A 23,935-nucleotide genomic window follows, 5' to 3' on the forward strand; every position below is an offset into this window, starting at 1 on the left:
ACGAGATTTAGTGGATCAAGGGCCTAGGATCATTTGATCAAGGTGTTCTTAATGGCATTTGGCCAGAGTTAGGATTCCTGTTGGGTTATAATGTGCTAATTTCAAGGGGCTGTATTATTGAGAAGTCAGCATTGCTTGATTAGCATTTTTTTGAATTATATGTGATTCAAAACAAAACAATGGACGATTCAAATCATCCGAAGTGAGATGCAACCCCATTGTTATACAGAGGCATACCACATGTGAACCCCACCTTTGGTTGATCTGAATTTACATAAGCTTGAACTTGTCTTAGATCGCCAGTCACCTAAAATTGTTGACGTAAAAAATAAATATTAATGATGTTTTTTATAAATTTTAAAAGCAATTTGAAATGGAATTTGTCTGAACTTTGTTTTTTTTTTTTTCAATGGTCAAGGCTTTTTTTTCTTCAATCCAAGCTTACCTAGAATATTTTTTTTATTATTGTATAGCAACCATTCTTTACCCCCCCTGGAGCAAATTCCTAGCTCCGCCCCCTGATTGTGGATTCAGTCCAAAAACTGGTCAAAGCAAGGCAAAATCAATTATTCCTTGCACGGGTGAATGGTTGGTTGATGCAATCTTATGTCATAACATGGGCAATCAAAATCAAAGGAATTTTAATTCTTTGTCAGACAAAACAGAGAATCAAACAAGAAAGAAACCAAGGTAAAATAGAGTTGCTGGAGTTTGACAATTACACGGTGTAGTTTTGAAACTACAGGTGCCCACACCCATGTACATGCGAGAAGGTGCCAGCGTAGGGCCTCTTTGGACACATCTATAAACTGTTTGCATATAATCTTACATGCAAAAGTATTTCAAGATAGATATAATTAGGATTTGCTAGAAAATTTTGCGGAAAGCCATTTTGCAGGTCACTTTTGCAAGAGAGAACAGCCACAGGCTCACTTTTTAGCAGATACTGTCTTATCCAAGGTGGCTGTTCTCCCATGCAAAAGTGAGCCACAAAATGGCTTTCCGTGAAATTGCCTAACAAATTTCATATAATTATATACAAATCATGGCTTTGATAGTTTAAAAATAACACTACAATTGCCTGAGAAACCCAAATTAAGATTGCCCCATACATGAGATGATTGGTCCATGACATATATTCATTATAGAGGGCCTAGTAAATGAATGGTTTGGAGCATTAAATTGCTGGAGAATAGGGCCTTTCCAGTTTTTTTTTTTTTTTTTCTTCTTCTGATGCCATAGGGTATCCCCACCCCACTTCGTGGGGCGGGACTAGTCCCTAGGGATGCACGCAGGCACCCGGCCTTTTCAGTTTTGCTAGCAACAGAATCTAATCCCTAGCTTCCTTCACACATATCGAAGCATAACAAAATTCAGTTCCTCCAATGACTTTCTTATCAGAGAAATACAGAGAGGTTTACCGATTAAGCTAGCTAGTCTGTTAAGGTCTCGTTTGTTTTGGATTTTGTCAACAAAGTGAGTAGTGCGGTTATCAAAAAAGTGAATAGCTGAATTTCCAGGCAACACTCAGTCGGACGTGAAACAGTTAGTGGCAAGTAGTGTTTGGTTGTGCGACATAGACTCGGTGAGTAGTGGAATAAGTAGAGAGTGTCATTATCATTACCAATAGAGAGAGTACCAATCCCAATAATTACCTAAGAGACATCTCGGGGAATCTCCAGGGAGTTCAATGCAATATTGAAACCAAACAAGGAATGGCATCCCAAATCCAACCAAAATTCTGACAGCTGCTGGGATTTTGTGCAACCAGACTAGAGGTTGTGGCCCAATCAGTAGAGGTTTCTATAATATACAGTTTCATTAGAGCACAGGGCTAGGATCATCCTGTGGAGATGATTAAAGGGGTAAGGCCTATTTACGTTGTGGCCCATCAAATGAATGGTTTTGATTATCCTAAGAAATGGGCCCTGCTGTACTTTCTGAAAAATAGTGGATTCAAGTGCACACATCATATAAAATCTCTAAATACAAATCTCAATAGATATTGGGCCAGGGTACACACCTATTGCATGTGTACACATGGCAAGCATCCACTCGCTGGATTAATGGCAGTGAGAAAACAACAACTGTCAAGCTGACAGTGTGAGCAAAGGATGAGAATGATCAATTACCATTGTTTATCTCTCAATTATGTCAGAGAAGCTTCAGTCCAATGGATGCTAGTCTCTGAATGGACACAGCCGGCCTAAGAACGAAAGCTCCTTCCATATTTGAAGATTTTCAGCATGATAAACACTTTGGACTGGTGCCATATCAATCTATTGAACAGTATAAACCTTCACTACTTTGGATGTGTCACACACAACTAGGTTTTCTGAATCAGCTGGAGTGGTACAGAGCCAATTGACCTGCAAAAGTGAGAAAATGAATCAGAAGGGGCGGATCCACATTTTATGCACGAGGTGAAGATAAATGTAGCATAAACAGGCAATCCAACACAAAAATTATTCAAAATATGAGACAGAGTCGGATGCATTGGTCACCATTTCTACAGCAGATACCCGTGCAAAGAATAAGGGTATGGTCTCTGGACAGGTATTCGTGTGCCGAGCTAACACTGATGTATTCGTTCAATCATGAATTAAGAGTTCTTTTAAGTGTATTTGCTTTTTCTCCTTAAAAAAAATATTACATTTTCTCAACAAAAAAAAAAAGAGTTCTTTCTTTCAAGTGTTAAATGCATATAACAACTTTTGTAGAACCTGAAATTTAAATTTGCATCTTAAGACATCAAAATTACCTTGAAATGCCAATTACCTTAGCTTATGGCTTATGGAGAAGGCATACAAACAAAGAAATAACTTGCAAAATACAAGATGACCGTTTAGTCGCTATACACTGCTGTTGAGGAGACCAGACTAAGATGGGTTTTCGCAATGAGCTCCGTAGCACATGTATCACAAATTCTATTTTTATTAATAGTCATAATACGCAATTAAAACAGTATCACGGAATCCATCTGGAATGATTGTGGCTTATTTTATCAACATTTCATGCAAATAAATTTTACAAATACGTGTAGATCATTTGTATTATTGTATAATGAATTATGATTTACAAATCTGGAATAAGTATTACAAGACTGCAAGCCATTTACCTGGTAGCCAATGTTTTGGACAAAACCAGTTAGTGGTGTCAACTACCAACACAACAGTTAAACATTAGGATAAATCATTAGCAATGACCATTGTGCGGAGCATACAATCATATATTACAAAGACAAACCTCCCAAATTGTTTTCGCAGGCACATAAAAACCTCTGCTCAAGTTCAGCCACATTCATTATTCATAAGACCACATGGTTAGAGATGGGCGCTAAACGAGACCACATCATTTCTCTATCAATTCATTGCACTTATCTTACTATACGAAACAGTCTTTTTCCTATTATTGTCAGTTCCCACTTACTACTTAAAAGAAGACTTCCCATAAAATTTTGTTTCGAGTAAAAAGAAAACGTATTGCCAGTACAAGTCGACACATCATATATCATGCAAAACCCGTTGGTTTGTGAAATAAGAGATCAAAGAAAATGATTTCACGGAAAATAACAAAGAAAGACTCACCTTTTTGCTCATGTTAATGCTTTGGCATAGAAGATCACCATTGCAGCTGTTTTGTCCAGAATCATGATGTTTAGACCAATCCCACACCTTCACAGATGCATCATTCCCACCAGAAATGATAAACTTCCCTCTCTCCCCAAATAACGAAAAGGCCCTGAATGAATGAGAAATGCCTTAGAGAAGTGAGTTGCAACCCTAACACCACATAAAATATTAGCTACTTACACGCAAGACACACCAGCAGTATGCCCTCCCAAAGCATAATCCAAGTGCAACCTCTTTCCTTGGCTATGATCAAGGGTTGAGGTATTTGCCAGTGAATTTGTACTGTCCCTACATCTTGACTGAGATCCCTTCTTGGGCCATGAGGAACTTCTAGACTTAATAACAGACGGCTCAGATTTAATATCAATCACGTCAACAACACCGTCACCCCTCGCCACGGCACATACTTTGCCAGATCTATCCAACATATCCAATTCAGGAACTGCTATGGCATGAACAAAAGCGGGGTTGAAACATTTTCCTGGGCTAATAGAAGACTCACAACTGTCCATGTCAGGTATCCCTGCAGTGAATTGAGAAGACGAAAGGGTACTTACTAAACATATGAAAGGAACATCACCAAAACCTTGTATTTGAGCATCCTAAATATGAACATTGGCATCTTAAAACTAAAAACCTGTGGAGCTTCCCAAGACAACATAGTCCACCCAATTTCATTTAATTCATATTAGAGTTGAATCAACATGCTAAAAGAAGAAAAGCAAAAAAATTTAACAGCGAGTAGCATGTAATTACCATAATCCACAACTTTGTATGGATGCCCCCTAGAGAAGTCCCACATCACAAGTTTCGCATCCAGGCCACCAGTAATGACTGCCAAAAGCGTTCCAAGTTAGGCATATTGAATAAAAAGGAAAACAAGTCCGCCCACCATACAGTAACTATTATGACATGGGATTGAAGCACAACAGGCACAAAGTAGATAGATTTGATCCAACTTCCAGTATCACAGACAATTCCAAATTGGTAATAGGAAAGTTCAAGAGAACCCGAAATTAAATTTACATATCCATCAATAATTCAGCATACTCCTACCAGGAAGTATTTCCCAATAGCAGCTAAAAAATTACATTAGACAAAAAAGAATAAGTTTCGCGAGGGCATGCACATGATTCCTCTCCTCTTTGACAGGCAGAAGAGGGGGCTACATCATGCATCGGGAAATTCATTTTCAGAAGGGCGTCAGCCTGCCTCACTCCACGAATGGAGTTTGTGTGTTTAGTTGTTACATGTTATTATAGGGGTAGGTTTGTCTTATTCCAGTTGCTAATTTAGATTCCTTTACTCATGTTTTGCACAATTTAGTGAGACTACGGCTGTAATTAAACAAATATTATGAATTTCAATGAGAATGAGTAAATATTAAACAGTACCTACCTTCCCAAGGCCTCCAAGGAACAAATTGCACACTGCTACAAATCTAGGACGTTATAGTCAAGGGGTACCATGTTTAAATTGGGCAACACCAGAGGCAGAAAGAAGAGAACAATGACCACCACTCAAACCATATAAAAGTTTGATCTGAAGAACAGATGAAGAATTATAAAACATGAAGTCACTTAACCGCATTTACGGGAAAGATTTCAATAAATACATTACATAGTGGAAATTTTAAAAGTGTTCAGAACCCAAATCAAACCACCACACCCCCCCCCCCCCCCCCCCCCCCCACACACACACACACACACACCAAAAAACAAAAAAACAAAACAAAACAAAACAAAAAATACTGCAGAAATTTCTTTTGATTAATCATAATCTCTAAAGTTGCATGAGACAGTATACGATAAATAAATACAAACCTGCTAGCATTTCACCAAAAGATATTCAGAGAAGAAGAGATCATATCTAAAATATTGAAAAAGGATACACTTGTATGGGCAGCTCTTAATGTTTTGTAAAGACATTGCTGGCGTGTGTCAATGATCTGCAAAAGACGACAAACTCAAAACCCCACTCACAGGAACAATTATACAACCAAATACCCAAGAAATGCAACTTTAAATGTCCCAAGTAAAAGAAAAAGAAAAAGAAAAATCATGGAGAAGCAATATGAACACAAACTCATGTTACTCGATATCTGTATCTGGAGAGAACTACAAACTAGGTCAAACCTAAAAGTGACATTGATACAAGGTATTGGTGAACTCGAAACAGGTATCACAAGAACTAAAAGAATGCACAAAAGTTGTTTACAATCTGGAACAAAACCAAATATCATATAAAGAGAATCACTAAATAGCGTTAAACATGAAATACATAGAATTCAAACAATTTTGCTTGCCATGCATTTAACCAAGAAAATATGACATCAGAACAGAAACAGAAACATTAGAAAGCGATATATCATCAATAACAAAATATAGCGTAAGCATTCATTGACTAATGAACTTGGTAGCATGCAAATCTGTTGAAGATTGGATGAGTGGCAGGAAATCTAGACATCCTCTAACCTTTGTACCATGAAAGAACAAGAATATTTTTCGTCAGCATACAATGATTAGATTCTGAGCATCAAGTGGTCATGAAAGCCCCACGTTTTATATTTTGATGTTGCATTTTATATTCCTTAATATTGTGCTGTATTGTTCATTCCTTAATATTGTAGTGCTTATAACTACACTTATGGTAAAACACAGTCATATGGCATTCCAAATTTGGTGGAAATTTTAAAAAAACTGAAAATTGTAAAAAATTATATGATTTCGACCGAAATTTCCACAGAAACCAAAATATTTCGGTTTCGGTGATGCCCGAAATCGACACCAAAACTGGCATTTAAAACCTTGATATAAAGGTAGCATGTAAACCATCTTTTCAGCCATTTAGTCTAATCACCGCATAATAGTGAATGCATTTTTCTTTTTTGCTGAATGATAATAAAAAAATAGTGAATGTAATGCATATGCAACTATCTTGTCCAAAATTCTAACACACAGAACTTTCCTTGTTTGCATCGGACAGCACATGGAAGGAGTGGGACTTTTTCCTTTTTTTTACTAATTCTATCATTTACCTGGTGAAAGTTTTGTATATATTTTTAGTGATTTCTAGTTGTATTTTCTTTCTTTTTTCTCCTTCTTCCAGGCCATCCTCGTAGGGAACAAAAACAATGAGGAAATAGAAATTTTCCTCTTTTCCTCTCCCCTATTGACCGCCTAGTGTGATTGTAACCCTTGCAAGCCTTTCCTGTCAACTCTGGATCTCAACCTACCATTTTTGGATTCCCTATTGGATGACCTTCCTTCTGTATTCTCACTATGAGCAACCAATGCATGCTCTTAACCGGCATCTTGATTATGCGTCCAAGTCTAAGTTATCAATTCCGTTCTGTTCCGGCCGGAACGCACCGGAATTCCGGAACGGAATGCCTATATTTTCCGTTCCGGTCCGTTCTGGTTGTTCCGGCCGGAATTCCGGTTGAATCTGGAATTCCAGGGGGAATGGGCGAAACCCACTATTCCGGCCAGAAAGTGCTGGAACTTTTGGACACATAATCATTTGCCTCTATGAATAGCAATAAGGATACTCAAAGAAGTACCATTGTTCGCATGATATACAAAGTTGGCAATTTTGGAGGTGGTTGAGTCCAAGTTCGTAATGTCTGCCTTGTATAAACTTGTAATTGTTTCGTCATGACAGAGGTAGGATCTGAGAACTCTAGTGAGGGAACAACGCTATCAAAAAGTAGATACATAATTCGTAACTATTGAGGAGACACTAGAGACGTACAACTTCGATATTGGAGAAGGTAATCATATTTATGGTCTCAACGACTTCGATAGCAGAGAAAGTTAATATCCTTAAGACAAGGGAAGAGAGCGAGATCATATTCCATGCCTTGGATCACGCTTTAATGCCTTGTTAACATTAGAGCATCACCATCGTTACTTGAGCATATGAAAAAAGAAGCTAAAGAGAAAAGGAAGAAAAGAAAAGAAATTTTGTGTGTGCATTTGCTCCCAGTCCCACAAATCCATCATACACACACTAGCGTTCTTGGCCCATGCTAGGCGTGGGTGTAAACTGTAAAATAATGGCCCCCACCCCATGCATGGACTCGGGTGGAGATTACGGGGCCCACCCCATCAAAGCATGAGATAAAATGGTGGGACCCACCCTATGCATGGATTTGGGTGGAGATGGGGGGCCCACTCATGACCATAAAATGGTGGGCCCACTCATGGCCATACCGTACTTTTAATAAAGTAATTACATGTATGCCATTTGGGCCATCCAATGATTTGCTCCATCATATTAACAAGAAATAAGAACTCTAATGAACATAAATATAATTCGTAGATAGAGCCCTCTGTAACTTACGTTCTTCAACGGTCGGGAACTGCAGTTTCTGAAAAAGTAGTAAGGAATCTCCCATATAAGCTTAATTAAAAGTTGGAAAAGTGAACAACAGTTCCAATAATGTGTACATAAATGATGATTTTCCATTACATACTCTTTAAATTATAGAATGCAGTTTGTTATAAGCAATACAATATTAAGGAATGAACAATGCAGCACAATATTAAGGAATATAAAATGCAACATCGAAATATAAAAAGTGGGGCTTTCATGACCACTTGATGCTCAGAGTCTAATCACTGTATGCTGACGAAAAATATTCTTGTTCTTTCATGGTACAAAGGTAAGAGGATGTCTGGATTTCCTGCCACTCATCCAATCTTCAAGAGATTTGCATGCTACCAAGTTCATTAGTCAATGAATGCTCTTACACTATATTTCATTTTTTTTTAAATTTCCACCTAAATTTAAAACTACGCTTCATATTACATTCACTTACCAATATGAAGGGCTGATTAAAACTGAAGTTTGGCCCCTACATCAAATGGTAGCCATGCTACCATGATGAGTTGTTGTATAAGACATTATAGCCATAGGTTTAAAACTCCACCGCGTCAGTGTCAACTCCCCCGAGTCGACTCCTTTCTACCTTGGTCGAGTTCGGCGTTGCGCTGCATCCGCGTTCTGTGTTTTGCCTTACACAGTCAATAAAAACTTCTTTGACTCTCTCGAATTATGACTGCGTCAACCGAGTACTCAGCCGCGTCAACCAATTACTCGAACACAACATGCTGAGTCGACTAGGATTTTCCTCGGCCGCGTTCTGTGCCACATCCACGTTTTTAAACACTGATTATAGCTCAATATCAAACTATGCAAGAGAAAAATCCATTGAAACATGAAAAATCTTAGATTAACAACTCCATTGGGCAAGAAGGAAGTCCTTCAAAAAGATCATAAAGAAGAACGTGTGGTCAAACAAAGTGAAATACACTTAAGGATTTTAGTTTTATTGTGTTATACTTATGAATACGAAAGGTCCAAACAACTCAAGATAGTTATCAATAGTGAATTGAACTGTAGCATTGACTTTACCAATAGAAAACTTAACATCCAAGTGCACTCAAGCAATTATTGATACCTTCACATCACCACTATCATCTGCAGCAGCAAGAAAAGGCGACTTAGAGCTGAAAGCAATCTGAAAATGATGAAAAAGAATGTTCAGAATTCATAAACTTTAAGCAGATAAGACAGTGTTTCCAACAAATTATGAGAGCTATGATAGCAACTAGGCATGCATCTAAACTAAAGTGACTGATTTGAAAAGATCTCAATGAGGATAAAGTAAAGTGCAATGCTTACTTCAATAGTAAATGCATTTTAGTAACGGAATTAATAGTGTAAAAGTACTGCCAAACTGATTTTTGGTTTTCATTGTCCTTTAAAAAAAAAAAAAAACTAATTTTGGTTTAGATTGTAGTGCGACAATCAATCACATCAACAAACTAAAAAAACGGTTAGCTTTTAAGAGCATTTCAACTACATAACAACTTTTTTACCAGCTTGACAACAATACTATACAAAAATTGATCATGTCATGAACTTACAATTCATCATTTTAAATAAATAAAATCTACATGAAGTATGAGTCAGCAACCACAAATATCACTGCATAACATATACAACAAACTAATAGTTTAATCACTAAAAGTGGTTGACACATACTTTTGCCTGCCTATTTTTCTGAGTACCATATAAGTTCACTTGAAATGAACTCAAGAGAAAAGAACATGCAAGATGGAAATGGACCCTTGCATTAAAAACAAAAAATAAGAACAAGAAGACAACCACTGTCACCATAGGGAACATTCAGAAGTGCGGAAAATGTGTCCCTTCGCAATGTCGTGGTCAGAATGTATATCTTCATTCTTTATCATTCTGGGGGCTTGGACAAGCACCCAATGGTTGGTCAGTATGCCATTATTTGTGCTACCCAGTAATTTGCTCTTGACAATTCCTCGCAATATATTATTGCTGTATATGGAGAAGATACAGCAAACTTTCTCCTCAAATTGCCTCCAGCAACAATTTAGGATGTAATAGAATATGTTACAATTGACTATTAGATCTAAAACATTTTCTTTTCTTTTCTTTTCTTTTTCTTTTTGGTGGTCTTATTCAGCTTTCCCTGTCACGGAAACAGCCTCTCTGCAAAGCAGGGGTAAGGCTGCGTACATCTAGCCCTCCCCAGACCCCGCAATGGCGAGAGCCTCATGCACTGGGCCGCCCTTTTTTATTCAGCTTTCCCAGGATTCCTTGGGCTCCATGAGCATTCTGATTAATATTCAAATAAAAAAATGAGCATTCTGAACAAACTGGATGACAGTTTTTCTACTAGCTTCACCCATTCTTCGACCATGTCTTGCATAAATAATGAAAGTAGCCACCACTGGTCTCCAAATCAACCATATCAGAAGAACATTATTCAATGTCTGCTAATGTAGTAAGATTTTGTGGCATTGTGGCTCATTAACCAAACTTGGCTTTTACCCAACATCCTCTTAACTCATATTGGAGTCAACCCCAGTCATATGGCATTCCAAATGCGGTCCAGTTCTATAGTCACAAGCAGGTAAAACACATTAGGGTGGGCGGCCATTTCATTTTTGCCAAGCATGTGAATTTTGAACTCATATTTGGAAAAAGAAATTTGAAAGAGGATATAAAAGTATATGCTGCCCAATCAAGCCTTCAGATTAGGTTGATCCTCTCATTTATTGTTTCTGATTTTTCATGAACCCAATGGGCACATTGGTATTACATGGCCGCATTTGTGTTTAACCCCTAGTTCTCCAGATGTTCTATCTCAAAGAGCGTGCGTCTAATATATGAACAACCAACATTGAAATTTGAAAGATAACAATATAGCGTAAATGAAATGGAGAAAAGCATATAGTTAATATTGGGAAACACGAAAAGGGAAAAAAAACTGGAAATAGTCTAATGCATTTCCTAGTGCCCATTATAAGTTTAAACTAGGTGAAACATCGTCAGAAAAATTAAAGGAATTGCTCAGTCAATAAAATATACCTGGTTTATCTCCTCTTTGTTATAGTTGTAACTTTCCAATGGCTTCCAAGAAGATGCCTTCAAGACAAAACAGTACCAATAAATCAGTGACTAAGATTAACAAACTAATATATGGAAAAGAAGCATCTTATCTAGCAACAAAATCAAGATAGCATATAAATGTGGACCTTAGTTACCAACATCAGGGACAACATCAATGCCCATTGATGATTTTAGAGAAAACAATGAAATGTAGTAAAAGAATGTGCTTACAGCCAATATATGCTGGTATTCATGAGATTTTATAACCAATGAAAATATATGGATGTCTCGTATTTGTTGACTGAAAAACTCAACATATATCAGCAGAACATATTGTATTGGCTAATAATGAAGCAAATTCTTATGGCTCTTGCCAAGAGAGAAGGGTTGTGTTGAGAAAGGAATGGACACAAAGGAGTTAAATAGAAGCACTAATGGAATTTGTTGTTTGCCAAAAACTATTAAAACTCTCTGTCCTTTGCATTTACCAAATCTGGTGAAGATTCAGGCGAATGGGCAACTGGATACACGATTCTTCAACCGTTAACTCCCAAGAGGCACATCTTTTGCTTTGGGGGCTTAACATGGTTCCCTACAGATTCGAGATAATATCAGCTCAAAAATGCACACTGGTAGTCCTCATTGACTAAATAACATTGGTAAAATGGAACTTTTCCTCGAGTATTATGAGCAGCATAGCACTTTTTTAGAAAGAATCGACTTGTAGGAAACTTCATAGATGTAATTCGTGTTAATTGGAGCAGATTGTGGGGAAGCGTATTTTTCTTTAAAAAAACATCTAGATTCTCAAACCAGGCAGGTGGGATTTGTATGTGCACTTCTTGGGTGGTTGTGGCTTTATACCACTACATATCTCAAGCCAGGATCAAAGTTGAATAACTAGAGGAGAGATTAGGAAGACGTTAGAGGGAGAGAGATTTAAGATTTTCATCCATAAGAGAGAGAGAGAGAGGGACAAAGGAGGAGAAACTTAGACGTGCTTCCATAAACTACATCTACGCTTCGTATTCCAATCTAAGATGGAATCAAGAACAAGCTCACTTCTTGCATTTAAATTGGAACTGTCCATAATTCAGATAGTGCCCCAAAATCTCTATACATTACATTGACCAAAACATCCTTCCTCTTCAAGTAATATTGTTTTGTCATTTATGAATAAAGCACTACATTATATGAAATTACAACCAGTTTCTTAACACTTATAATATTTTGGTGAGACTTACAAGTGAGAATTGTGGGAACGAATTGCTTTCACTACTTGGGAGCATTGTACAAAATTTCCATCTAATCAACATAGGAGCATCCCAACTCTACTTAATTTGCCAGACCCAAGTGGCATACACCAAAACGAGTTTGTAGAATATTTGTTTACTTAGTACGGATAATTGCGCGCTGGGGTGAATGAAGCTATGAGCTAGAAGCTCCCAACCAGTGTTTAAAAACTCCTTGACACGACAAGGAACTCGCCCGAGTCGACAAGGATTTTTCTTGGCCGCGTTCCGCATCGTTCACATCCGTGTTCCGCGTCGTTCACATCCGCGTTCCGCATTTTGCCCTTTAGAGTCAATAAAAACTCCTTTGACTCTCCCGAGTTATGACCACATTGACCGCGTCAACTGCGTTCTTGGCCGTGTCCGCGTCGAGTTGACAAGGATTTTTCTTGTCCGCATTCCGCGTCACATCCGCGTTTTTAAACACTGCTCCCAACAAATAACTCACTTTGTGGATGGTGTGCTTTGAAAAAATTGTCACCGTGGATCATCTTCGCAACAAACAGATGGTTACTGTGAACCATTGTGTGCTATGTTTAGCTGATGCCGAGTCTATAAATCATCTTTTGCACCACTGCAGATTCAAGCGAGAGATTTAGTATTTAATTCTTGAAATCATTGGTGTGACTTGGGTTCTTCATGGGCATTTACTAGATCATTTTGAGTCTTGGGTCTTTGATCTGTGGCCTATCAGGAGTACAATTATTTGGAGCCTTTTCTTTGTGGTGGGCCTATGGTTGGTCTGGAAAGACAATAAGAGGTATCTTTAAAGGGATTTCTGGAGGAGTTCTCTGTATCCAGAGACATCTCCTCTCTATGGTAGCCCTTTGGGCAATGACCCTTCCTTGCTTTAGTGGGGATATCTGAAACTTCCTTTCACATAGCTTGAGAGGAGATTAGAACAGGCAGGTGTAGCAAGGACCACCGTGTGCTCGTTGGGACCTGTCCGCTCTTAGTTTTTTGAAGTTAAGCTTTGATGGTTTGAATCTTGGCAACTCAGGCCCAACTGCCGTTGGGGGCCTTCTATCTTTTTTAAAAGATGAGATATTTATTAAAAGGAAAAGAAACTGGGCCTGAAACCAAGATGGTCGGGGCTACAAGAAAAGAACAGAGAAAACAACATAGTACGCCGAAAACAAAGAAACTCAAAGAGGAAGAAAGTCAAAAATCTCCAAACTCACCCTATCTACTCAGGACCAAGCTAGGCGGTCCGCCTCTTCGTTTGTCGATCTCCGGACAGGCTGGAAATGGACCATGTGACCCTCGACCTGGTTGTGGATCTCATCAATCAACTCTGCAAGTCTCCATGGGTGGGATCGACTCCCATCCTTTGGAACTTGGAAGCCTTCTTAGGAACTCCTAGAGAGTTTAGTTAGGCTTTCTTTGGGCCTATTTGAGAGAATGATTCCAATGAAGTGGTGGTGCAAGCGCTTATTAGAGGAGTTTGTGTCGTGTACCATAGGCAGCTTCATAAACTAATTATTGAAGGAGATTCCGTAAGTGTTATTAGATGGGTTAAAGGAGCTACAACACGTGGAAGATTGTGGATGCAATCGAGGAAATTTGTGACCTGCTTTATTGCCACTGTTCTATAATAATGTTTGGTGCTAGGAAACATTGCCTATGTAGTGATCGATATTACCTTATCCTCTTAACTAATTAATGGTTGTCAATGCCACAAGTGTCACCTATGGATTAGCTTCTTGCACAATACCAGGAACAGGGAGATTGGAGGTTGATTTGATCTGTTTGAAAGTTGCTCGTGGATCCCTTGGAAGAAGAAATAAAAAGTTCTTTGGTCTCTCTGTCTTTTAGCTACTCTATGGGTTCTAATTCTATGAAAGGAAAGGAATGCTAGTCTTTGATGATATCGCCAAGTCGCCTCTTTTCCTTTTCATTCGAATTTTAGTGCTGACTATAGCTTGGGCAAGAAGACTTCCATTATTTCGTTTTGTTCCCACCTATGACCTTTGAGAAGGCTGGAGGTTGATCTGCTTTAGCATGGAACCAAAAAGCTCAATCATTCAAACTTGGCAACCCCCTGCGAATGAGATGTGGAAATTGAACTTTGATGGATCTAGCTCGGGGAATCTGAGTGTTATTTGGGGGGTTCTAAGAGACCAAAGGGGAGATGTTTTCTGGGCTTTTTTAGGGCCTACAGGAGTAGTTGATGCTAGTGAAGCTAAAGTCAGAGCGGTTTATCAAGGAATTATGATGCTGGAAAAGGTAGACCTTAATCGAGTGATTGTGGAGGGTGATTCCTTGAATACTGTTAAGTGGCTTAGAGGCTCTCTTGTTCCTCCGTGGAGGTTCGCTCGTTTCTTTGATGAAATCCTTGATAAAAGTGAAAGTTCCTCAATAACCTTCAATCATGTCAAGAGATTGACAAACAGTGTAGCAGATGGTTTGGCTAGAGATGGAGTAGATAGGCTTGCCTTAGAGTGATTTGATTTCTTGCCCCCTTAATTTGGGCTGCTTGTTTGTTCTTGTTTTTCTTTTTCTTGGCTCTTCTTTTTCTTTGTTTCTCTTTGGGTTGACCGCCTTAGTCGCCCTTTCTCTCTATTAATAAAATTTTGCTACCATTCAAAAGAAAAAGAGAAACAGAGATCAATTGATCAATCATGTACCTAGAAGTATTGGTGTCTAGCACATGTGGTATGATACACACATTGTGGTGTAATTCCAATAAACATGAAGAATCATTAAATAGGTGTGTTTCCGCATAAATACGCCATGTAGAAAAGGTTTGCATTGACTTGGATCACATATCACAATATCAGAGCCCCTCCTTGTACATACATGGGCTTCAGGTAACATCCTCCAAACGAATCAATGCGGCTAATCAGCATCATGAAATCAACCTCATCCCATCTAATTATGGTTGGTCTAGCTATGTTAGTGGCCATCCAACCTATTAAAGATTGTCAACTAATTACACAGTCAATTAGCTAATTGTCCAAGCTTAATGACCATTCCAAAAAAAAAAAAAAAAAATTGTCCTAGCTTTATGACTTTCAACATGAAAAACATGCAATAATGATAATAACATCTTCTTCTTTTTTGAATGGTAACAATGATAATAACATCTTATGGATAAAAGGAAAATATAAAAACAAATATAAGTATGCATAAATTGGCATGCAAACAATCAATCACCAATGCAAAAAAAAATGATTATGAGGTCACGTCAATCTCTAAAAATTTGGATAAAGGTTCTAGGCCTAAGTGGATTTGAAAGATTCTATGACCAATTAGCAAACATTCGTTATTTGTATTTCTTTGGGGCTTGTTAATGGGAGGTATTGAGTTTTTGTAAGAGGTTTTTTAACCTCGTGCATAGCATTCCAGAAGCATGATATAAGGTTTGACCCCCCTTTGTCCATTCTCTCCATCCCTAGTTTAATTTCCACCAAATGTGAAGATTCACATTTCACGCGATAACCTAAAGATATAAACTACTAAATGTGGGACCATCACATGCACAAGTATGTCTTGTTCATAGTGTTGCCAGATTATGTGCAAGACCTTTGCATGATTTTAAGACAGCAACATCTTTATGTGTAAATATATCTAAATACGTATTCTAAGCATCACACACACACACACACACACACACACACACATATATATATATATATATATCTGTGTGTGTGTATCTTTCATTCTCTACATGTGGCAATGAATCAATAACAATAGATAAAGGTCTCAAGTCTCAACACATGATACCCTTCATCAACAATTAAAAAATCCACACTAAAAAACAAAAAAACAAAATTGCAATGCATAATGATAACTGTGTACCAGATGAACATCGAAACACATGACTTCAGTTCCTGAGGAGGCATAGATAACATCGTCATTTCCTGGCATAGAAAACAATTATTATACACAGCTTCAGTAATCTTACCTATTTATAACTTAGACCTAGCGATATATATACAGCGAAAGGGGAATGATACTATGAGATGCATTTTTATGAAACACTTCTCAAAGGTATGTCAGCGATATTGGGATCATTCATCTAGCCGGAATTGCATTCACCAGGTGATCCAAATTCCAAACCATTCAATTGATGGCCGACAAATGAATGGTCATAAAAAGAATGAACGATGGCACATAGTCATCACCACTAGCCAGGTAGTTAGGAATGTTCAATGAGTTCAACTTTTGGGCTACGATATCTATTTGTAGGAGGAAACCCACTAGATGAATGGTTTCATGCTGACATCACAAGCATGGGCCCAAGCATATGGTGTTTCATGCAAGTGCATCTCATAGTATCAGTTCCATTAAACAAAAAAGAAACATGGAAAGCAACATTACAATAGTAATACTCAGATCCTCAAAACCTGAGCTCCAGTTGTAAGAATATTGAGTTTCAAATGGGATATTAATATTAATTGAATGTATGACTAAGAAAGAAAGTCAGAAAAACACGGTCTAGGTTTATGGACAGGACATTATAACTAGCCATAACCAAAAGAAATAGAAAAAAAAAAGATCTAGGAGCAACAAGGCCATGAGAAATTATCCTAGATGCTCAACTCAACTAAGCCTTTGTCCCAAACTAGTTGGGGTCGGCTAATGAATCCTTTAGAAAATTTTCATGAAGAAGGTGAAAGGATCTACCCAGCTCAAATTGACTAAGTCTAATCCTGACACTAGTTGGGTTCATCTACATGGATCATTTTCTTCCATTCTCTCCTATCCAAGGTCAGAAATTATCCTAGATGGGGATTTTATATTCCATGATAAAAATGGATTTCGAGAGAAGATAAAATAATTCAATGGGTGGAATATCTCTTTTATGGGATCTATGAAACTATTGATCTTGTGAGCACTTTACTCATGTGACCCACATTTCAAAGAAGCAAAATGCCATAGCTGACAAGGAGCAAACCAGAAAGGTTCATTGTTAGAGTTGAGTTTGGAAATTGCTGTGGTTTGATGCCATATGAGCTGAGTTGCATTTGCCTAAAATTGGCACTCTCATTCTTTTTTTCTTTCTTTGTTTTTTTTTTATCAATGCATGTGTCTTGGATCAATAAGGTAATGAAAATATATCATACTACTAAATTCTAATGTAAGGTAGCAATAAACATATACACGGTCACATGCACACATGCTACATGAGCTAGCTTTATATTCATAGAAAACAAAACTAGGAAATATAGCAATGTTAACTTCATTGGAGGCCAGTGTATATTTTGGAAAAAAATTACATGATATTTGCACTCCATTACAGATTCCTATGCATCCAACTCATAATGAAGCAATCAAGCAAACAAGAATGTTGAGACTCGAGACCATCATCTTAAATCCAGGTTTCTATCCCCTTCTCTTCTAAATTATTCTCAGTTAAATATCTACTACTTATAATTCTTTCTTCCTTTATCAATAACTGCAATCTAAAATCACCCAAATTGCAAATCCAAATGCACCCTAAGTAAGTAAAGAATATGGATGATAGTATTCAATTTTTAATGTTCTAAACCGTCTCTTTCATCTAAATATTTAGGAAGGCATGGCAATAGATAAATCTAGCCTAAATGACCTTCAGCAAAATAACTCAGAGAAAATTGATAAAATTTACACTGAGAATCATACATAAGAAAATTATTCTTTGAATCAATAAAGAACACCATAGCCTGAAATAATCTAAAGATGGACCAAAACTCACCTGCTTTGAAACATATAGATGAAATAGGCGTTTTCCCCACATCCATGGCAAATAACACATCTTTGCAGCGCAAATCAAACCAGCAAATGCAACCATCCTATTCTCATCAAATAGTCAAATTATCTATGAAATATCAGCAAAATTATAGTACATAATTCAACGAGATTCCGAGCAATTCGTCAAATTTCCATTTAGGCCCTCTTTGGATTGCAAGAAAAAACATTTCTCATGAAAAACAATTAGTCAGGAATTTATTTTTTTTCCCTCAATTTATAGAAAAACCTAGAACTTTGAAACCCTAATATTTCGCATAACTTAAGAAAACATAAAAATCCGAGTACTTGAGCTGCAGAAAATTCAAAAGCAGAGGAGTGAGAATTACCTCGCCAGCTGAAACGAGGATTCCAGGACTGGCACGTGACGCGATGCAGCACGTGACGGAGTCCTTGTGCCCTTTCAATCGTCTTGGCTTCTCCATCCTCAAGTTTTCATTTCTGCTTATGTCTTCGATATTAAAATCGTAATTGCATCAATTTGACGATCAATCTCAACCATCCATCTATTGGGTCCTACAATCAATACCGAGTCACCAACCTTAATAGTTTACCTTCGGCCCTGCAGAGAATGTCCATGAACAAACCTACGCCAGTAATTCATTAAATTTCATAATCAATTAGTTTAAAACAGTGTTTAAAAACACGGATTTGACGCGGAACGCGGCCAGGAAAAATCCTTGTCGACTCAACGCGGACGCGGCCAAGAATGCGGTTGACGAGGTTGACACGGTCATAACTTGGGAGAGTCGAAGGAGTTTAATGACTATGTAGGGCAAAACATGGAATGCGGATGTGGTGCAATGCGGAACGCGGCTAAGGGAAAAAGGAGTCAACTCGGGGGAGTTCCTTGTCGAGTCAAGGAGTTTTTGAACACTGGTTTAAAAGCATGTGCTGGGCATTTGGTCTAGTTGTATGATTCTCGCTTTGGGTGCGAGAGGTCCCGAGTTCAATTCTCGGAATGCCCCTTTTAATAACAACAAACGTTTCTTGTATTTTACAGTTTTTAGTCTATATTATCCTACAGGGGCAAAAAAAAAGCATCTCCCTAATTCTCTAGATACGAGGCTCACATGGTCAAACTCATATTAAATCCGGTTGATCCCTCCATATGGAGATTTTGTATCCCTAATACTAGATTTAGTGTGACTTAACATCTATAATTGCATTTTCTCAACTGATCAATGTATTGGGGGTGCGGGGGAGGGGGGGTGTTTATGCCTTGTGACCGGCAATTTATCTAGTGGAATGATTTTCCGTCCCACAAATACAAGTTTAGCCCGTTGCCATTCACCTTAGCTTGATTAGTTGGCCTTAGTACATTAATCTATTAAATCTCGTTTAGGGTTATTCGATGAAAAGCTAAAAAAGTTAATTTATGCACGCCTTTTCTTCCCCGTTTCTCTTCGATGTAATATGAGGTTAAAACAAAATTTGTGCCCATTTTTAAGTGTAAAAAATGGGTGTAAAATTTGTTTTTTCGCCCAAATTTACGTCGAAAGAACCAGAGCCGACATAAAATGAGTGTACAACAAATTTTGCAACCATTTTACATGGAAAAAATTTACGCCCATTCTACGATGAAAGAAACGGAACCAAATGGGGTATCCATTCAGCATGGGACTAGGACCATGTGCCATATTGTTGTGCTCTACCAAATCAATCATTCGGATTACTCACACGTGTCATGTGGAGCCCAGTATTGATTGTTGGGATTCAAGGATCATAATGTCCACACCATGGAGGTAGTCATCTTGGTTTATGCTAGTGTATAGTACCTTGAATTTTTATATGGTGTCCATGCATTGGCATTCGTTAGTTGGATCAAATATCAAGTCCCATTGAATTACATGTGTCTGACACCATATAATTTTACCCGTACCTTTGAACTGTTTTACTTGCCTGCCTTTGTTCCTCGAGGTACGCCATAAATTGGTGCTCTTGTGTGCAAGAATGCATGTACCCTCTAATTTTTCTCCTCTAGGTATATATGCACACCAAATAGTGGTTAGCATTCCTGATGTGAATGCTAGCTAAGATGTTTTTCTACCCTAAAGAAGATTCTCAAATCCCAGCCATGGCATTCTTTAATTGCTCAACACTTGGGAATAAGTGAGGCTGTAGTAGACAACTGTTACATTCTTTAATTGCTCAACGCTTGGGAAAATGATATTGTGTGAGGAATCATTGATTTGCCTCGGGGTAACAAGAAGCAAAAATAATGGTAAATGATATTCTCACCCTCATGAAGGGTTGTCAATGGCTTCAAATGTGAAATGAGCTGTAAGTGCAGGCCCACAAGTACCTTTTTTTTTTTAATGATGAAAAATTTAGGGAAGTGATATATCTGCCCCCTTTTTTTACCTGGGACAGCCAGCTACAGTGCATCTATGATTGCATGGGGCAGATGTACTTCACATGGGAAGGATTCAACGGATCTGATTGCCATGTACATTGCAGTTGAATGTCCTGTGTAAAGAAAAGGGGCGCATCTGTCATTTCCCAAAATTTATTAGAGAAGAAATGCACATGACCAAGGCGAGAAAGAGTACACAAAGATAGAAGATACAAAAAAAAGAAAGAGAACACCAATAGAAAGAAGCCTCCTGATACTAAGGAGGGAGAAAATCAAAGATCTCTAAACCTGCAAGGGAAACTCCCTCTGAGGCTAACTGATCCGCCTTTCCTTTCGCCGATCTCCTAACAAGATGGAAATGGACGGAGTGACCTTCCACTCAATCGTGGATCTCATCAACTATCTCAGAAAATCTTCAAGGAAAGGGAGGTCCCCCTTCCAACTACCTGATGATGTTGAGGGAATCTCCTTTCACAACAAGGTTGTCCGTGTCTCTAGCCGACAACATTCTAATACCTTGAAGGATTGCTCTGACTTCTGCCTCGTTTGAATTCTTAATACCGATTGGCCCGGAAAAGGACAACTTGCTATAACCATTTTCATCCTTAAGGAGCCCTCCAATACCTGTGGGCCTGGGTTGCCCAAACTGGATCCATCCAAATTTATTTTGAGCCAACCAAGGACAGAGGGTTCCCAGCTAGGAGCGATAATCTCCTTCCAGCAACACCTAATATCTCTAGCTGAGTACAAGTTGAAACTGGGGAGGACTTTTTCCCAAGTGGTGACTAAAGATAAATCATTGAGAGAATGTAGTCAAGAGTGCAGACCCACAACTACTTTCTGACATGAGAACAGACATTTGGTGATTTTGCTAATTATCATGTTTAATCCCCTACATGGTTGAATTTGAACATTGTAATTTTAGGCATATGAATACTTAAAAAATTCTCTAAAAAATAGATTTTTTTTTTAAATTCCAAAATTTTTATGCACATTTAAAAAATACTCGTAATTTTTGAATTAAATGCGATATTTTATATTAAACAAGAATTTCACACATTTTGCCATTTTCTTGTTCATTGATTGTAAAAAATTTGAGAAATTCAAAATGATTTAAAATGACATTGTAACAAAAGCTAAACTCATATCATAATCTAGCAAACACATGCACTTAACCCTCCATTCTTGCATTTTATTGTATTTTATTAAAAAAAAGTATATAGAGTTGGGGCTTACGGAGGGTATCCAAGATGAGGTGCCATGGTGTATGTTATTTGCAGATGACATAGTATTAATCGACGAAACTAAAGCAGGAGTAAATGCCAAGTTAGAGTTATGGAAAACTACTTTAAAATCCAAAAGTTTTAGACTGAGTAGGACTAAGACAGAGTATATGGAGTGCAACTTTAGTAATGTAAAGAGGCGAGACGAGGATGTAGTAAATATGACTGGACGGAAGGTACCTAAGAGGGATATCTTTTGGTATCTTGGTTCAATTCTACATAAAGAATGAGAGATTGAAGAGGATGTTAACCATAGAATAAGAGCAGGTTGGTTGAAGTGCAAGCTTGCCTTAGGAGTTCTGTGTGACAGTAAAATCCCTACCAAGTTGAAGGGAAAGTTTTATAAGACAGTTGTGAGGCCAGCCATGTTGTACGGGTCAGAATGTTAGGCCACCAAGAAGCAGCATGTGCATAAGATGAGTGTAGCGGAGATGCGAATGCTTGGATGGATGTGCGGTCACACAAGGTTAGATAGAATTAAAAATGAAGACATTCATAAAAACGTGAGGGTGGCACCAATTGAGGAGAAGATGAGAGAGCACCGCTTAAGATAGTTTGGACATATCCAACATAGGCCTTTGGATGCTCCAGTGAGAAGAGGCGACTCGTGCCAAGTTGATTGAGTAAAAAGAGGTAGGGGTAGACCGAAAACAACTTCGGTAGAAACAGTGAGGAAAGACTTGATAACTAGGAACATAACAAAGAACATGACCTCGGATAGGATAGAATGGAAGAAAATGATCCATGTAGAAGAACCCAACTATAGCCAGGATTAGAGCCGGGTAGATTCTTTCACCTTCTTCATGAAATTTTTCTAACGAATTCATTTAGCCGACCCCAACTAGTTTGGGACAAAGGCTTTGTTGAGTTGAGTGTTGAGTTGGGGCTCCATTAATTAAAGCTCCATAAATTTATTTTCTCTTATATCTTATTGCTTAGACAAAGAACCAACATTATTCCTATGTTGATAATTTATACTCTGTTATTTCTAATACATTATATAACATTCTAATGATATAGAGTATAATAGAGAACTTTTTTAGGAAACTTTGATCAAAGTACATATAGACGAACATTAATGATGTTCAAAGCAAGGTTTGAAATTTTGATTTTTGTTTAGGTTTCGGCCTCAGCTGAAAGCGAAATTTCTGTAGCAATTTCGGTTTTGGTGGAAATTTCGGTGAATATCTTATAATTTCGGCCGAAATTATTAGATTTCGGATTCAGTTTTGAATTTCGGTCCCGGCCGAAATCTGAAATTTCAGTATTTCGGCTAAATTTAAAACCACGGTACAAAGTACAAACTATATATAAATATATACTATATGTCAGTACATAGGAAACGTTATCCAGTGACAAAAATTTATAGAACCTTGTACATTGGAAATATGAGCTCGGAAAGACAAAGAGTTGGATGAAGCACAGGAGTAAGGGCAAGGGGTTGGGATGATAGACAACACCTATATTTAATAATTAATACTCCCTAATATATACCTTACATAGAATGCGGCCATATGAGATATTAATTTTTGGCTACTCATAACCATACGGCCATGTTTTGATCATGGGGTGAAGTGGTGAACACATCTTGTCTTACAGTTTTCAACTGGCTGGAGCTTCTTGGTAATTGTAATATCCTTTCACAGGTGGTTAAACAATGTAAAACATGGTGAGTTCGCCTGATTTCAAAACATGGTCACGCCGAAATAGCATCAGTTGTTCATACCAAGATACAGAAATAGCATTCAAACACTTAAAAGCAAGGCATCTAATGTAGGGTTGTACATGGGCCGAGTCGGGCCCGAGCTTCGTTGAAACAATACTTTTTCTTTGAACCTAGTGTCACGGGCCAAATGTTTGAGCAGCGGAATAACCCGTGCGGCGCCCCAACATGCACTAATACTAGGGCAAGCCTTCAATCGTGCAAGGCTTTAAAGGCCCTACACGCCAACACTCCTTGATGCTTCGAATGTGCACACAAACTCTAAGCTCTTTAATAGGCTACTTGGCTCAGATCTTGACATGCGCTTCTAGATACCCAAACTCATGATCAACCTGCATCACGAGTATATCGAACATAAGGCCTTGGGGCCCAATGCAAAGTCCATCTAGTACGAGGCATGACGATGCCACACACCAATCCACCAAGCGCTGGAGCTTGATCATCCAAGAAGCAAGATGCTTCATGGACTGATCCGCAAG

General features: G+C 38.1%; 1 protein-coding gene across 2 annotated transcripts; it reads right to left on the reverse strand.

Annotated features, from left to right (window-relative positions):
• Positions 1-1,667: 1,667 nt before the first annotated feature.
• On the reverse strand, positions 1,668-18,642 carry LOC143891607 (Transducin/WD40 repeat-like superfamily protein). 2 transcript variants are annotated; one of them, XR_013255409.1, is made up of 11 exons: positions 18,424-18,642; positions 18,042-18,138; positions 16,163-16,224; positions 11,049-11,105; positions 9,097-9,156; positions 5,524-5,580; positions 5,031-5,073; positions 4,389-4,466; positions 3,826-4,155; positions 3,588-3,741; positions 1,668-2,369 (listed from the first exon to the last, which is right to left on the reverse strand). XR_013255409.1 is itself a non-coding variant. In XM_077396132.1 (11 exons), exons 1-11 carry the CDS (start codon positions 18,517-18,519, stop codon positions 2,280-2,282), a joined length of 1,137 nt encoding a protein of 378 aa, XP_077252247.1. In that variant the 5' UTR covers positions 18,520-18,625; the 3' UTR covers positions 1,668-2,279. The 2 variants fall into 2 exon arrangements, 1 of the variants encoding a protein (XP_077252247.1); XM_077396132.1 differs by having other exon boundaries at positions 3,813-4,155; positions 18,424-18,625.
• Between the last annotated feature and the right edge of the window lie 5,293 nt (positions 18,643-23,935).

The sequence above is a fragment of the Tasmannia lanceolata genome, unplaced genomic scaffold (assembly GCF_043159265.1).
Source record: "Tasmannia lanceolata isolate RefF3 unplaced genomic scaffold, GAP_Taslan_0.1 ptg000015l, whole genome shotgun sequence".
Lineage (NCBI taxonomy): Eukaryota > Viridiplantae > Streptophyta > Magnoliopsida > Canellales > Winteraceae > Tasmannia > Tasmannia lanceolata.